Genomic DNA, 17,355 nt, shown 5'->3' with positions numbered 1-17,355 from the left:
TAAAAGAAATAGAGAAAAGGAAAGACAGCAGGGGGCGTGTCAGAGCCAGAGACAGAGAGAGAGAGAGACATACACACACACACACACACACACACACACACACACACACACACACACACACGGAAAGTAAAGTAAAATGCAGCCAGGGAGATGGCTCAGTGGGGAAGGTGTCTGCCATCACACCTCAACACCGAGTCCAATCACTGGGACTCACCTGATAAAAAGAGAGAATGCATTCCTATAAGCTTTCCTCTGACCTCCACAAGCATGCCCTTTGACCTCCTCCTGCCCCACCACCCCTTATCCCCCCATCCCACCACATATATATTCACACAAAATAAATAATAAAATTGTGACAAAAATGAAAATGAAGTCTAAAATAGGAAGAAAACATAATAACTCAAAAAGAAAATAATTTCACAAAAACTGCCCGGAAAATGAGCAACTAGAATACAATATCAAATAGGAGGCATGTTAAGATGGACAAAATATAGTTAACCTGAGCATCTGGGCCTGGTTAAAAAAAGCACAGAAATCATCTGCCCCTCAAAGTACTGAGCTTTAGGACGCCACAGAAAAGGGACGCCACAGCCATCAGCTTCGTGCTTACCTGCTCCCCACTGCAAAGTCCAAGTTTCTGACCAACTTGTCTATTAATTTCAGCCACATTTTCACCTCGATCATTAAAATGTCTGCCTTCCACCCAGCTCAAGTAGGTAGGCTGGCGATCCCAGGTTACTTCTATAGCTTGATTCTATTTATCCAAACAATGGGAAAGAAAAAGTTTAAAAGTTTGTAAGTTTCTCCCAGGTTCAGATAAGCAACTATTATAATGCATACACCAAAAAAAGTGCTGTAGATAGTTACACTCTTTATTCACACTTGTAATAAAAACAAAACAAAACTGTGATCATTTTGAACACCCAGTAGTGGTGAGGGTGTGCACAAGGCCAATATGCTGACACTCTTATGGCCTAATAAGTGCTTCAGAGTTCACAATACCAAAGGGAGCTGAGTGAACTCACACAGTCTTTCAGTATGTATGAGTGTATTTTAAATAATTCAAAGAAGAAAAAATGACATACATTTAGGCAAATATACATAGATACAATAAAACAAAAATTAAAAAATATGTAACAACACAGCTTAGAGTTATGAAACACTAATCATCTGGAATATTTAATCTCTTACTGATCAATGAATTTATTTAAAAAGTAGTAAGTACACATGGTTGTGGTGATATATTGTGTACCCTAATAAAATTAGCCTGAAGATCAGAGAACAGAACAAGCCACAGAGTTAAACATAGAGGCCCAGCAGTGGTGGCACACACCTTTAATCCTAGCACTCAGGAGACAGAGATCTGTCTAGATCTCTGTGAGTTCAAAGCCACCCTGAATTACATGAGATTGACTCAGTCTAGGAGAGAAACAGAGCCAGGCAGTGGTGGCACACACCTTTAGTCCCAGTACTTGGGAGTCACTGGCCATTAATCCCAGCACTAGGAAGGAAGTGATGGCTGGGTGGAGAAAGGTGTGTAAGGAGTGAGGAGACAGGAACTGGAGGCTTTCCATGCCGAGGAGTAAGATGTGGCTGTGGCTTGTTCCTTTGTCTCTCGGATCTTTCAGCATTTACCCCAATATCTGGCTCCGGGTTTTTTAATTAAAAGACCATTTAGAAATTCGAGCAACACATAGTAAAAGTAGAAAAATTTAAAAAGCTAAAATGTGAAGACAGACCTATGTTCCTAGAGGGAATTATTGTTAGTGACTTCTTGTACCTCCTTCCTGAAATGTTATATTATGCAGTTTCTTAATGACTTTTAAAGTTCATAGAACCGCCTGGACATGGTAGTACATGCCTTTAATTCCAGCACTTGGGAGGCAGAAGTAGTCCGATCTCTACAAGTTCAAGGCCAGCCTAGTCTGCATAGTGAGCTCCAGGCCAGCCAAGGCTACACAGTAAGACCATGTCTCAACAAAACAAACAAACAAACAAACAAACAAAGGTCATAACCTACGGGAAGACATAAGTGTAAACAGGGGCTGGGAAGATGGCGCAGTGGTTAGGAGCACTGCTGCTCTTCTGCCTACAGAGATTCAGCTCTGGCCTCTTCACATGACAGACAGACAGACAGATATACACACAATTAAAAATAAATCTTTAAAATTAAAAATACATTAGAACAGCAAAACATGCAAATAATGTAGTATGTAAGTTTGTGGCTGAGAATTCAAAGACCAATGTCCTCTATGGTTAAAGAAGTATACTGCCAGGAATGGTGTGTGTCTGTGGACCTACACTTGGAGGCTAAGGCACTCGAGCTGTGAGTCAAAGTCAGTGTGGGTTACACAGTGAGATCCTGTCTCTGAAAAAACTTACACTCATTATACGAATCTTGAGGAATGTATTTACTTGGAAGGAGACAAATTCCTTTCACAAAAACACAACAATATGAACAATTTTGTGTACTTCTTGCTAACCCATCAGTGGTTCATGTGTTTGCATATTATGGACAAGATTAACATATTTTGCCCATTTACTACTGAATTGCAAGCATTTCCACACATTTACTACTTCTTAGTAAAAAACAAAACAAAACAAAAAACCCAGCACCTTGATGAATAGTTCTGAAGACTTGTTATCTCAGGAAGCTTAATGTTATTAATTTCTGTAAAGCAAAATAAATCCACTAACCTTAAAATGGTGAACACTAAATTCTCATTTACATTCAATTTCAGTACTTCATGTTTCTTTAAACAGGACAATGGCAAAGAATACTGAAGTCCCTTCTGAGGCAATATGGTGCTCAAACATACTAGTAAACTTCTGTACATAAAAAAATCACTGATAGCCAGGCATGGTGGTGCACACTTTTAATTCCGGCACTCAGGAGGCAGGCAGAGCTCTGAGTTGGAGGCCAGCCTGGTCTACAGAGTGAGTTCCAGGACAGTCAGAGCAAACATGGAGAAACCCTGTCTGGAAAAGTAAAAAGAGGTCACTGTGTGTCCTTTAGTTGTATAATTCTTCTTCACAATTTCCAAACAATGATCCAACTGTTTTTGCTAGCAAAAATCATTCAACTGAGTACAATTTGATTAAGTAAAAGAAAGCCCCTGGCTTTGGAGTCAAAAGTCCTAGGGTTACTATCTAGGTTATAAGGGCAAAAGTAACAGAGCCCTAGGCTTTTTTTATGGGGTTTCATAAGTCACTGATATTACAATCCGGTTCCCCCTATTTCATAAGAAACCTTTAAAACCAGAGACCTTAAAGGAGGAAATATGAAGTGTATTCTGAAAAGTCTAAAATATCTGCTATCCTGGTGGAGGGGAGGATAAAAGAAAAGAAATCAACCTATCAAACAAGAAAAACATCTCACTTTATTTGGTCAAAATGTAGTTGCTAGCTGCATAGTGCCCCAATCCACACTCAGTGAGAGTTGGCAAACTAATGTTCTAAGCTGATTCTTATATTGATTTCCATTTGAACCACAGAAGCTTTCTGTAGGAAAGAAGTAATAGGATGGAGCCCCTCTTGGGATTTTAATCAAGAAATGCACGGATTATTTGCTTTGATCCACACTGTTTTATCAATATCGCCACAAAAGAAATATGTGAATCCATACATTCAAATGCTGAAGGAGTGCCCAGGTCGAAGGTCTGGGCTATCTCTTGCTAACACTGGAAATGACAAGTCTGTGTATGGCAACTTCTGGGTGAGATTTAGATTCCTTTTCTGCATTCAGTGTCAGAATTAATCCTCCTGTTGCAATCATAGCATATCCTGAGCTGAAAGTATACACAAGGTGACTGAACTGAAGCAGAACTAAGGTAGCAACCACACCAGGATCAAATTCTTATGGTAAGGAAACATTTTTCTAAACTCCTGAAGTAGGGAGTTTGGGATTTGTACACTGAACATCTCCATCAAAAATGACAAAGGGTGCCAGGTGGTGGTGGTGCACACCTTTAATCCCAGCACTCGGGAGGCAGAGGCTGGCAGATCTCTGTGAGTTCTAGGTTAGCCTGGTCTACAAAACAAGTTCCAGAACAGAAAAGGACTGTTACACATGGAGAAACCCTATCTCGGAAAGGAAAAAAAAGAAAAAGGAAGGAAGAAAGAAATGACAAAGGGTAATGAGCCAAGCTGGAAGTTGGTGACAGTGACTGATTTCTTTCCACCACAAAGGAAACAAATCAGACAGTTAAAAACTGTCTGTTTGGTGAAGATAAACTAATTAACAATAAGAATGATTCTGATGAAACTGGTATGTTTTGATAGGTGGATTTTAAAAGCAAGATAGAAGTAGCTCAAGAGGAAAGAATGGTGAGCTACTTGAAGACATTTCTTTTATGAGCCAGTAGTCCGGTACCATGCATCTAGGATTTTATGAGATTTCAAATATTCTAATTTTAAGAAAATCTGGATGCTGTATTTCCATTGATGGTTATAACCTTGAAACACCATAACGACAGCATCCAGACAGTGACAGTTCAATCCAGACAGTGACAGTTCACTGAGGTCCAAGAAATCCTGGTTACCCACGTGAAGGTGTGAGGTGTGAATAATTCCATCGCCTTCTCTTCCCTTCCCCGCAGACCCCTCCGGGGTTCAAAGTCCTCCTAAGCAGGGAGAACTGTCACCTTATTAACCTTTGGCACAAACTGGCAACCTTGGTAATCTGCAAACGGAGTCGGCCACTCGAGGCCTCTATGGCAGCACTGGCAACTCGCTGGCAGCACAACACTTTAATAAACCATGTAAGAGCTCTCCAGAGCTTTTCAACCTTGAGTGAGGACTGCTTCTGAAAGCCGAGGCAGAACCCTAGCATATTCAGTCTGGTTTAACCCAGCTAAAGAGGTGGACTAGGAGGCCGATGTAGGGTCAGAGGATGCACTAGGGTGGGTGGTGCTGCCACCTCTGGCCGTGCCCGCAGGGGGCCTCGCTCACGCCCCAGCCCGTTTGGTGACAGACGATGCCTCGGGCGGGGAAGGTGTCAGCAGACACCCCGGGCGGGGAAGGTGTCAGCAGACACCGGTCCCACGAGACATCAGCGACGCCCGACCCCAGGCAGTGGCTCAGCCGTCCGGCTCGCGCGTTACCTGCAGCAGGTGTAGCTGGGCCACGAGTTGCCTCGGCAGATGGAGGAAGCAGTCCCGAGCGTTCGTGAAGGCCACCGTCACGACCGCCCCGCCAGACCCCGCACCCGCTAGGCGATCGCTGCTCCACATCGTCCGGGTTCAACTCCCCCAACCCACCCGGGAGCAGAGTCCGCCCCCTTCCCGGGAAGGCCGGGCAGGCCAGGGCGTCGGAGCCCGAGAACGTCGATCGGCCCCGCCCCCCTCTCCGCACATCCGGCTGCTGCCACTTTCCGATCTCTCCTCCGAGACTCTAGGGGGCGGCACGGTGCTGCTCGAATTCTCGCTCTCAGGAAAGGATTGTCGATGGGGTCAATTGTCCAGCCAATCCAAGCACATTTGACCCATTCTGCTCTCTTATTGGACGCAGAAGAGCGCGTCCGGCGGATGTTGTTCTGGCGCCGAGGACTACAGCCGGCAAGATGGCGTCCAGTGACGGGAAGCCGGGTTGCATATTCGACCACCACGTCCAGACGGCTGTGTGTGACTCGCGGGCCAAGTACCGGGAGGGCCGACGCCCTCGTGCGGTCAAGGTAGAGTGACTCCGGTTTCCTCGCTCTCCTAGGCGGGAGCACTAGCTTCCTGGGAGCACTGGCTCCCCATGGCCAGCCTACAGAAAGGGTTACTCTCCGTTAACTACTTACTAGACGGTCACTCCACGAGAACAAGATTTCTAGTTTTGTAACGTATGTGTTTACAGTAGCGCGTCTCCCGGGACAAGCACTGGGGAGAGTTCAGTGACTTCTCCATTAACTTCTCTGGAGTCAGAGAAAGACATCTGTTAAATGGTTAAGTTAGATACCCTATGTGCTTTCAAAGCTCCGTTTTTACAAAAGTCAGTGACAGATTTGACATAGGCTGTATTCTGTAGAATACATTTAACGAGCCTTTTTTGTTTTAAGGTATATACAATCAATTTGGAATCTCAGTACTTATTAATACAAGGCGTTCCTGCAGTGGGAGCCATGAAGGAATTAGTTGAGCGATTTGCTCTGTATGGTGCCATTGAACAGTATAACGCTCTAGATGAATACCCAGCTGAAGAATTTACAGAAGTTTATCTCATTAAATTTGTGAAATTACAGAGTGCAAGGTATGTACAAATTAAGCAGTATCCATGTGCTGTATTCCTGTTGCTGTCATTTTGGCCCTGGATTTTCCCCAAACATACCCAAGTCACACAAACACTTACCACTCTTAATCTTCCTGTTTGTTTGTTGTTTGTTTTGTGGGGATTCAGACAGGGTCTCTCTGTCTTAGAACTCACTCTGTAGAGCAGGCTGGTCTCGAACTCAGAGATCCTCCTGCTTCTGCCTCACGAGTGCTGGGATTAAAGGTGGTGTGCTTCCACCGCCCAGCTTTTTGTTTGTTTTTTACCCCTCCAGGCATCACATGTGTTAGTCAAGCACCCCAACAGTGATTTACATCCCCGTTCTCCCTTCAATTTTTTAAAAGGTTAACTTTACAAAAATACTGTTTCCATCCTCTCTTATCTGTGCATAACAGTTTTTGAACCTGTAGTATGGTAGATTCAGAATTACATTTGAAGTAAATTTTGAGTCCTAGATCTTCATTACTTTGGGATTTTTTTAATCCTGCTAAGCATTTTCCTCTTCTTAAAACCCATATGGCAAAAAGATCTGCTTCTTGAAGTTTCCTGAGGGAGGAGGAAATGAAATAATGTATGTAAAGGGCTTAGACCAGTACCTCCTATTAAGCATAAATATTAGCAATGGCAGTTGTTATTGTTACAGTTCTATGTTAATCAACCTCTTTTTAATACTTATGTATGACATAAACCTTGTATTCCAATATGGCTAAAGTCAACAGTGCTTTATTTCTGTGTTAACCCTTTTTGTGGAGAGGAGTGTGGTATGTGTGTGAGTGTGGTGTGTGTGTGTGTGTGTGAGAGAGAGAGAGAGAGAGAGAAAGAGAGAGAGAGAGAGAGAGAGAGAGAGAGAGGTGTAGGGTAGAGGTCAATGTTGAGATGTTGAGTGCCTTCTTCAGTTTTCCACCTTATTTATTTACTTACTGATTAATTGATTTATTGAGACAAGTTTTAATATATAGCCCTGGATAGCCTAGAACTGGCTACGTAGACCAGGCTGACCTAGAACTCAAAACCTTCTCCTGACTCTACCTACCCCTCCACCTGGTTTAAAGGCATGTGCCACCACACTGTGTTCCTTTGTATTTTTAGACACAGGGTCTGTCACTGAATCTGGAGCTCATCAACTAGATTGGTTGACTATCAAACTCCAATGATCCTTCTATCCCTTGCCAGCACCAGGACTATAGGTATACAGCAATGCCTAGCTTTATGCAGATGCCAGGGATCTGAACCTAGGCACTCAAGCTTAAACAAGTGCTTTACCCACTGAGCACTCTCCCTAGTTCACGTTAGCCATTTTTTTGATCTTTAATCACTAACCTGATCTAAAATGTATCTTTCTCTGACTTCCGCCATTCATATATTTTTATAGTAGAAAAAAAGCTTCAGATTTCCCAGAGCTGGAGTTGCCAGTGGTTGTAAGCTACCCAACATGAGTGCTGGGATTTGATTTTGATTCTGCTCTTCTGCAAGATCAGTAAAGTGGTCTTATTGCCAAACTATCTCCAGCCCCTCACATTTGTTTTGTATGCTGCACAGTCCACCACAAAAACACTTGACTTCAGAGAGCTGTGTGTCTTTCCCCCCAGATGGCCAGCTCTTCATGGTTAGGAAAGCATAGTGACTAGAGTCCCTTCATATCTCCACAGAACCTGATATGGTTGATTCTGGAATCAGACATCTCAACTTAATCCTCGATTTATAGATGAATGTATGAACATGGTCCGGCTACAAATTTCCTGGTGCCTTGGTTTCATATCATAAGATGGTTATAAGATACCAATTTAAGTGAAGCACTTTGGGCATTGCATGGGGCAATATATCAATAAGCATTAATCATTATCTGTTGAAGTATTAGTTTCTTACTAGGATGCCTGATTCAGCATAGGTGTTCAGTATTTCTTGAGTGAACACAATTCTTTTTTTGTTTTTGTTTTTGTTTTTTCAAGACAGGGCTTCTCTGTGTAGCTTTGCACCTTTCCTGGATCTCACTCTGTAGCCCAAGGCAGGCCTCAAACTCACAGAGATCCATCTGGCTCTGCCTCCCAAGTGCTGGGATTAAAGGCGTGTACCACCACCGCCTGGCTCAATTCTTTTTTTTTTTTTTTTTTTTATTTCTCTTTTATTTTTATGTGTATGTGGTGTGGTTGTGTGAGCTTATACACCCATATGCATGCAGGACCCTGCAGAGCAAAAGAGGGCATCAGATGCCCTTGCACTGGACTTATACAGACTATTGTGGATTGCCATGCTGGGAATTGAACCTGGGTCCTCTGAAAGTAGCTAGCGCTCTTAACCCTTTAGCTGTCTCTCCAGCCCCAGAAGGAACACAGTTCTTAATTTTGCATTGGTTAGTTGTTGCATATTCATATGTTTTCACTTGTTCATGTGAGTGTGTGTCTAGAAGTACATGCCATGCCATGTGTACAGGAGATGGTTGATTTCTACTATGTGGGTTCCAGAAATTGAACTCAGGTCATCAGTCTTGGTGGCAAGTGCTTTTACATGCTGAGCCATCTTGCCAGCTTAAAGTTATATATTTTGCTCACAAGTTCTATAACTCAGGCTAAGCAGTAAGGTCCTGAGTTAGTTTTTAAAAAGGTATAGGTAAGTGCATCTAGCTTAGCTGAAAACCTATTGAGATTATTAGTAGAGGAAAAGGAAGAATACTTTTCTTGGGGCTGGAGAGATGGCTCAGTGGTTAAGGTAGCTTGCTGCTCTTTGAGAGAGCTGGGGTTCAGTTCTCAAGCACTGTTGTCAGGTGGCTCACAGCCCCTGTAACTCCAGCCCATGGGAGCCAGGGACTCTTCTGCTCGCTCTCTGAGGGCACCTGCCCACATGTGTACAGAACACATGTCCTTATGGACATGTATGTACAAGTAAATAATAAGTCTTTTTATTAAGAGTACTTTCCAGGTCAGTGGGGTCATCCAAAACAAAGCATCTTACCCAGCCCACAGTCGTCGTCCCCAACACACACTTTGCTCCTTAAATCTATTGAATACCTGTTAAGCTTTATCTTAGGTAAATCTAAATTAAAAAGCCATGGCTGGGGAGATAGCTCAGTGATTAAGAGCACGTACTGCTCCACAGGACCTGAGTTTGATTCATAGCAACCAGGTCAGGTGTCTGTAAACTCTAGCCCCAGGCCAGAGCCTTACATATCTATATACACATAATTAAAAATAATAAAAAATAGCTTTCTGGTGTAGTGGTGCACACCTTTAATCTAAGTACTAGGGAGACAGAGGCAGGCAGATCTCTGTGAATTCAAGGCCAGTCTGATTTACATATTGAGTTGAGGATAGCCTGACCTACATAGTGAGACCCTGTCTCAAAAAAAAAAAAAAAAAAAAAAAAAAAGCCAAGTATCTGGGGGTTGGAGAGATGACACAGAAAACGAGAGCTGTTACAGAGGACTCAAGTTTGGAGTTTGGTTCCCAGCACCCACATCAGGTGGTTCACACTGTCTGTAACTCCAGTTCCAGGGGATCCACTACCTCTGGACCTCCTTGGGTAACTGTACTCATGTGCACATACCCACATGCAGACATACACACTTACACATAAGACATAAGTAAAAATGGTAAAAGTCATAGTTTTTTTAAGCCATGTAATTTATGTATTTCTCTTTTGAGTTCTCTTTAAATTATGTATTTCTCTTTAGGATAGCTAAGAAAAAGATGGATGAACAGAGTTTCTTTGGTGGATTACTTCATGTGTGCTATGCTCCAGAATTTGAGACAGTTGAAGAAACTAGAAAAAAGTTAGAAGAGAGAAAGGCTTATATTGCAAGAGCTACTAAAAACAAAGGTACGGAAAGTCTGTTGTTAACACCTCCTGTGTGTCATCATGGAGTTGATGCTCAGTCATGGCCTCTGGTGACTTGAACCATGGGGTTCCATGCAGCACTCTACAGTCTTGGCTGGAAAGGGAGAGATGTTGGTTCATGGACTATTTCTCTGCGATGTGAGAGATGGCTGAATTTCAGTGAATATTAACCAGAAAGGGAGTGAAAAGGATAGCAAGATGAGCCAGGCTACATGTTTAAACACCTAGAGCAATAAACTGCCATCATGCGTTCAAGGAACTGTAATCCTTCACAGTAACCAGAATTCCAAGGTTTTAGTGAGAGAGATTGGGAAAGTAGACAGGAAACAAGTCATGAAGTATCTCATGTCCCATGCTAAGGAATCCGGTGTTTGACATGAAGGCAGCAAGATGCAGCTGTGATTTATCCACCGGTTAGAAGTGCTACTCGTCATGGGAAAGTTCCGATGTTTGGAGCAGCTGAGTCTCTCCTGATGCGAGTACGAACTAAACATGGTTTATCCATGTAGTAGAAGATTCTGAAACTGGAAGAGCTTCCTGGGCAGTGGCATGGGAAACTCTAAGATTACAGTTAGTGGGAAATGTCAAAGAGTAGGATTTACTATCTTAAGCAGGGAGACGAGGAGGCTCCTGAGGAGCAGTGGGACACTCCAGATAGCCGAGTAAGAAAACACAGTGAATAAGTAGGCAGACAAGGAGAGGAGAGGCGTGAAGTGACGCCCTCCGTGTCCTTTCAGAAAGCCTCTGCACCTTATCAACGTTTTCCCTGCTCTGGAATCTAATTGTGGGAATTAGAGCTTGTTAGCATTAAGTTTGTTTTTAGAATTGCAAGATTCTGAATGATCAAAATGATTCATCAATCTTCTGTTTACCTTTCCCTCAACTTTTAAAAATATAACTTTGAAGACTACTACATGACAAAGAAGAAACTGGTTCCAGAGCAAAGAGGAAGGAAAGATTCTAGACAAGATTTCCATCCACATATGCCTGGATCTTGTACAACCGCTCTGAACACTTCTCCTGAGAATTCTAGTCCTTGTCTTCCTTATTCTTGTGACTTGTCTTTATGCTGTTCTGCTGCCCAAAGCACGTGTTTACCTGGGGCAGGTGTGCACAGAGCATCAGTTGCCTGTACTAGCGGTAGGAACCATAGTGAACTACCAAAGCATCGTAACCACAGTGCCTTTCTCCCAAAACTACAGAGGAGCACTTACAAAAATTCACTACCTTGCTCTAGTGTGCAAGAGGCCATTGCTACCTCAGAGTCAGTTGGCAGATTTATGCCCAGGACAACACAGCTGCAGGAGAGGAAAAGAAGGCGAGACTGTGGTCGTGAACTTGGAGCTTTTCCTGAAACAAACACAGGCAGTAACGAGGCTGTGATTGGACCTAAGTTACCAGGTATTACCACCGTGGATCTGCAGGATGATTCCTTGAATACAACGGCAAACTTAATTCGGAGTAAACTTAAAGAGGTGAGCTAATTTTGTTTCTAAATTAAGACAATTTAGTTTTAGGACCAACGACTATATAGGAAATTATTTGAAGGAACTAAAACATTGTAATTATTTGTTTTATTTTTTGTTTTTTATGTATTTTCCTACTTTTATTTTCTAAAATAACAAATTTGATCAATATTTTATTTGGCAGTAATTCTTGGTTTAACAATGAACAGATACATTTTGTGTCAATGTAAGTACAAAATAGTAAATGTTCCAGTCAATCAGACTATGATAGTGGATTCCAGATGTTGTCTCTCCTCCCCCTCCCCTTTTAAAGCTCTCTAGGTAGTAGTAACAGAAGCCAAAATTGACAGTTATAATCAATTATTTCTTTTAAATTCAAAGTTACTGCAGATTACATCAAAGTCAAAATGCTTTTATGATAGATATCCATAAAAGAAGGAATGATTTTGATTGATTAATTAATCAGTTAATTAATTTTGTTGGGATAGAACCCAGGGACATGTTGTAGGCAAGCCCACACCTGCAGCCCACAAGGCAAAATTTCTAAAGACCGAGTCTTCAATTGCCCTACACTTGGTACTTTACATATGAACTTACAAGATTTGGACTAGTTGGAAGTCAGATTGTCTTTCCCCCATTATTCCCATGATTCTCCATTTCCTAAACACAAAAGAAAGTTAACGTTTGAAGTAGCTCATGAGAGCATCTTTTTGTGGAGTGAAGATGGGCCTTGTAGAAACCATACACGGAGGGAGGGCCGTGAGCATGTGCCTACAGTTATCTCCCAAGTTCAGAGTCCTGTTCACACAGATGCTCCCGTTTTGCAGTGTGACTAAGAGAGGCTAAGGTGGCCTCATTTCTTTTATAGAGAGTTTTGTTTTTACCTATTGATTATTATTTGGTAAAGGATGAGGAATTGCTTAAAATAGTAAGTGTATGAACATAGGTTTGGGGTTTTTTGTTTGTTTTTTGTTTTTCAAGACAGGGTTTTCTGTATAGTCCTGGCTGTCCCAGAACTCACTTTGTAGACCAGGCTGACCTCGAACTCAGAGATCCACCTGCCTCTGCCTCCCAAGTGCTGGGATTAAAGGCGTGCGCCACACCGCCCGGCTATGAACATAATTTGTCTGTTTAAGCCTGCCTGCGTTTTCCAGTGTATGCCAGCACAGTGTGTCCTCAGGTGCACTGGACTGGGGCATCGATACAGAGCCACAGCTGTCATGTCAGGGCTGACCGCATTTAAAGTGTGAAGTCTGCATCCCACACAAGGAAAGAATAGAACAACACAAAAGAAATACTTCATATACTTTACCAGGTGTTTCCATTTCAAATGGTCTTATTCTGCTTTTGACTTACTATTAATAGTTATTTTGGGTAATGGAATAACAACAATGTATCCAGTATTCATCCTTCCCTTGACCCCCTGGGAGTTGAGGATTGTACCATTTTTACAATAATTTTTCTTTTTTTGTTTTGGTTTTTTAATACAGGGTTTCACTGTGTACCCCTGGCTGTCCTGGAACTCTCTCTGTAGACCAGGTTAGCCTATGAACTCACAGAGCTCCCCCCGCCTCCACCTCTGGAGTGCTGGGGTTAAAAGTGTGTGCTACTGCCCAGCCCAATTTTTTTCATCTCTTATACAGAATGGTCCTGTCTCTAGATTTATCAGATATTATGAATGCTTCAAAATGTTAAGCCAGCCAGGCGGTGGTGGCGCACGCCTTTAATCCCAGCACTTGGGAGGCAGAGCCAGGCGGATCTCTGTGAGGCCAGCCTGGGTAACAGAGTGAGTTCCAGGAAAGGTGCAAAACTACACAGAGAAACCCTGTCTCAAAAAACAAAAACAAAAAAACCAAAAAAACAAAAAAAAAAAAAAAAAAAAGAAAGAAAGAAAGAGAAAGTTAAGCCAGATGTGTTTGATGGTGCAGACTTAGCAGGCAGAAGTAAACAGATCTCTTAAAAGCCATTCTGGTCTACATAGTGAGTTCCAGGCCCAGGCCAGTCAAAGTCACACAGTGAGACTCCATTTTAAAAACAAAACCCAGTAAAACCAGGATATTTTGTCTGTTTACTGTTCGTTTTTTTTCATTGTAGCTGTTCTGTCTGGTGTGAGGTAAAATCCCAATACAGTTTTAATTTGTATCTGTTTAATTGAAATGAGATAGCATCATAAAATGTCATTTGCATTTCCCTGATGCCTAATAATGTTGGACACTTTCAAATATTTATTGGCCATATGTATTTCTTCCCTTGAAATCTATTCAACTTATTAGCCTATTTATTGATTGGATGACTTGTTTTTTTAGGTTATAACTTTTGCAGTTCTTACAGATTCTTGATATTAACTTCTCATTTGTATAGTTAGGCCAAGGTCCCCATTCTGCTCTCTGTTACTGTGCAGAAGCTCTTCAGTTCCAGGAGAGTCCCTGAGTCAGTTGGGGTTATTAGCTGTTCCATTAGAGTCCATTCAGAAAATCTGCCTGTGTGTAGACCTTGAAATGCTCTTCCTGTTTTTCTCAGAGTTTGTTACTTAAGGTCCTTAGTCCATGTTTGAATTGATTGTGTGTGTGTGTGTGTGTGTGTGTGTGTGTGTGTGTGTGTGTGTGTGAGAGAGAGAGAGAGAGAGAGAGAGAGAGAGAGAGAGAGAGAGTGTACTAAGAGGTACAAATCAAGTTTTCATTTTTTTCTGCATGTGGAAATGCAGTTTTTTAGCTCCCTTTGTTGAAAAGGCTGTTTTTCAACCCTGTGTGTTTTTGATACCTTTGTCAAAAATTCTGTGGTTGTAGCTGTGTGGGCTCATTATTGGATCCTCTGTTGGATTCCGCTGTTGTGCAGGCTTGTTTTTGTCCAGTCCTACACTGCGTTTGTTACTGTGGCTCTGTAATCTGAGAGATGTTGTTACATCGCTAGCCTTGCCCTCACTGCCTAGGAGTCTTTCACTATTCAGGACTCTTGTGTACTTCCATGTGAATTGTAGGACAGTTTTCCCCCAAGTTTTATGAAGGATGTCTTTGATATCTTGATAGGGGTTGTGTTTATCTACAGGTCACTTTTGGAAATATAGCCACTTTCACTGTATTAGTGCTGCCAGGGCCAGTGAGAAAGTTCAGTGGTCAAGGTACTTTCCACAAGCCTGACAACCTGAGTTCAGTTACCAGTACTCACAGAGTAGGAAGAGAGAACCAATTCCTACAAGGTTTCTTCTGGCTTTCATGCACATATGTATTCTCTCATGCACAAATAAATGAATAAATGTAGTTGTAAAAATTAATTCTGCCAAGCAGTAGTGGTGCACACCTTTAATCCCAGCACTCAGAAGACTGTGAGTTCGAGGCCAGCCTGTCTACAGATCTATTTCTAGGACACAGAGAAACCCTGTCTCAAACAACAAAAAAATTAATTCTTCCAGGGACAGATGAGATGGCCCAGTGGGTAGAAGCGTTTGCTGCCTAGCCTGACAACCTGTGTTCTGTTCCAGCACCCACTCCCACAAGTTGTCCTCTGACTTCCACTTGTACACTGGGTTGTGGGTCAGATGGGGCAGAATAACCAAATAGATGGTTAAAATTAAGAAGTCTTGCCATTTTCTAGTGTTTATCTTAAGGCTTTGACTTTAGAGGTTTTTGACCTTCTAGTTAAATGTATTCCTGGGTTTGTTTTAAGTGTGTGGTGTATATGTGGCTAGAGGTGTTCAGCTGCCCTTCCTACTTGGGGCTGGAGATTAAAGCTCGGGTCTTCATGTTTGCCTGGTGAGGGCCTTTCCAGCTGCCGTCTTCCCAACCCCTATTTGGTTTTGTTGTTGTTTATTATGAATGGGATTTTTTTTCTGATTTTCTTTTTCTTGGCAAGTTCATTGCTTTATAGAAAAGCTACTGTTTTTGTTTGTTGATTTTTGTATATTTTGATGAAAGTGCATACATAGTTAAGAGTTTCTGGATGAATCTTTAGTCTTTTAAGTATAAGGTTGTGTAGTCTACAAATAGAGACAGATAATCTGACTTCTTCCTTTCCTGTTCTTTATTTTTCTTGTCTTTTTGGTCTGACTTAGACTCACAATATTATATTGAATAAAGTGTAAAGAAGTGGACATTCTTCATTCCTGATATTAAAGGAAATGCTGTGTTTTCCTCTAATACCTACAGAGATAAACATGTAATTTCTGTTCTTGATTCTCTGTGCTGTATTTGCCTGTGTGGGGACCTTCCTGCAAATCTTGAAGTGAAACTAACTTTGTCATGGTTGTATGATCTTAATGTGTTCTTCAATTTACAGTGATTTTATTGAAAACTTCATCTCTATGTTGATCAGAGGAATTGGGGTATAATTGTCTTATTTTTGATTCCTGTGTGACTTGTCATCAGGGAGATGCTGGCTTCATAAAATGAGTCAGATAGTGCTCTGCTTTTTTAACTAGTTGGAGGAGCATTGGTGTTAGCTCTTCTTTAAGGGTTGGTGGAATTCAGGAGTGAATCCACTGGTCCTGGACTTTACTTTCTAGGGACTTTTATTGCTGCTTTAATCTTGTTGCTTGTTGTGGATATATTTAAATTGTTTATAGCTTCTTGCGTTAATTTTAATAGGTCATATTGTTAATCCCACCAAACAAGAGTAAAGACCATATCCAAATTCTTTTAGTTAAATTAAGCAAGCTTTGTTTTCTATCAGACAGGACTATCTCCCTAAAGCGGGGTTTGAGAAAATAGCCTTGAACACAGGAGAGAGTGGTATTTGTATAGCTCAAGAACTGCAAGACGAGGAAGGTTTTCAAGGGTTTGGAATTTCCAGAGGAATTTGGTTATGTAGGAACCAACATCTCACAGGGTGGAGATCAGGGTATAGGGTGTGAAACATGTGCAATTCCAGAAAATGGGCCAGACATGGTCAAATCCAAGTTTTACAGAAAACAGGAATGAACTTATTTTGACCTTGTAACAAAATGGCTTTAATCTTAAGAAGAGTCAGGCTGGTCCATCAGTCTATTGCCTAGAAATTTATCCATTTCGTCTAAATTTTCCTTTGTTGTTGTTTTGTTTTTTGAGACAGGGATTTTCTCTGAAACAGTCCTGGCTATCCTGGAACTCACTTTGTAGACCAGACTGGCCTTGAACTCACAGAGATCTGCCTGCCTCTGCCTCCTGAGTGCTGGGATTACAGGCCTGTGCCACCACCACCTGGTGATTTTCCAGGTTTTTGAAATATGTTTTCAAAGAATTCCCAAATGATTCTCTGAATTTTACTGGACTCTGTTGAAACTTTCCTGGTTTTTTTGTTTGTTTGGTTTTTTGTTGGTTGGTTGGTTGGTTGGTTGGTTGGTTTGAGTGTGTTTGTACTTTTCCCCCACCTCTCTCCCTTCCCTCCCTCCCTTAGTTTGTTAATCTCACATTTGAAAGGAAATATATCCTTATTTGGTCTTTTAGTCTACATTTTACCCATTTCTGTCCCAATTTTTTGCTATCTGCTGCTGTCTACTACTGAGTGATTTTTTTTTTTTGTTCTTTTTAAACTAGGTGATTTCATCTGTGCCAAAGCCTCCAGAGGACAGATTGGAAGATGTGCATCTAAGTCACCTACAAAAACAAAGAAGAAGAATATAGCTTGCCAGCCAGTTAGTCTTGTCTTCTCTTTCTTTTCTCTTTTTGAGGTGGGGTCTCACTGTGTAGCCCTGGCTGGCCTAGAACTTGCTGTGTAGACCAGGCTGGCCCTGGGATCTGCCACCTGGGTGTTGGGATTGAAGGTGTGTGCCAACACAACCAGGCTAAATTAGTATTTTCTGGAGAGCACCTTTCTTTATATTTTAATTCTCTAAGAT

At 41.8% G+C, this 17,355-nt stretch overlaps 2 protein-coding genes across 2 annotated transcripts in view; one reads left to right on the top strand and one right to left on the bottom strand.

Annotated features, from left to right (window-relative positions):
- Pex1 (peroxisomal biogenesis factor 1) overlaps positions 1-5,309 on the bottom strand; it is a 40,758-nt gene extending 35,449 nt beyond the window's left edge. The window contains exons 1-2 of the mRNA XM_036181747.1: positions 5,103-5,309; positions 611-754 (exon numbers count right to left, since the gene is read on the bottom strand). Coding sequence (XP_036037640.1) covers positions 611-754; positions 5,103-5,231 — 273 coding nt within the window. The 5' untranslated portion in view covers positions 5,232-5,309. The remainder of the gene's footprint in view (positions 1-610; positions 755-5,102) is intronic.
- Positions 5,084-17,207, top strand: Rbm48 (RNA binding motif protein 48). Its single transcript, XM_036181748.1, has 5 exons — positions 5,084-5,671; positions 6,041-6,231; positions 9,917-10,062; positions 10,987-11,555; positions 17,054-17,207. Exons 1-5 carry the CDS (start codon positions 5,561-5,563, stop codon positions 17,138-17,140), a joined length of 1,104 nt encoding a protein of 367 aa, XP_036037641.1. The 5' UTR covers positions 5,084-5,560; the 3' UTR covers positions 17,141-17,207.
- The last annotated feature ends 148 nt before the right edge of the window (positions 17,208-17,355 follow it).

Source organism: Onychomys torridus, chromosome 3, assembly GCF_903995425.1.
Source record: "Onychomys torridus chromosome 3, mOncTor1.1, whole genome shotgun sequence".
Classification (NCBI taxonomy): Eukaryota; Metazoa; Chordata; class Mammalia; order Rodentia; family Cricetidae; genus Onychomys; species Onychomys torridus.
The sequence above is the reverse complement of the archived record's forward strand: the minus strand, read 5'-3'. Positions and strand labels throughout refer to the sequence as shown.

What these genes read in the sequence shown, in the direction of transcription:
- Rbm48 (XM_036181748.1), top strand. Translation starts at nt 5,561, where the DNA reads ATGGCGTCCAGTGACGGGAAGCCGGGTTGCATATTCGACCACCACGTC. An exon ending in GACGCCCTCGTGCGGTCAAG is followed by an intron (nt 5,672 to 6,040) that starts GTAGAGTGACTC and finishes TTTTGTTTTAAG; the next exon opens with GTATATACAATCAATTTGGA. An exon ending in GTGAAATTACAGAGTGCAAG is followed by an intron (nt 6,232 to 9,916) that starts GTATGTACAAAT and finishes ATTTCTCTTTAG; the next exon opens with GATAGCTAAGAAAAAGATGG.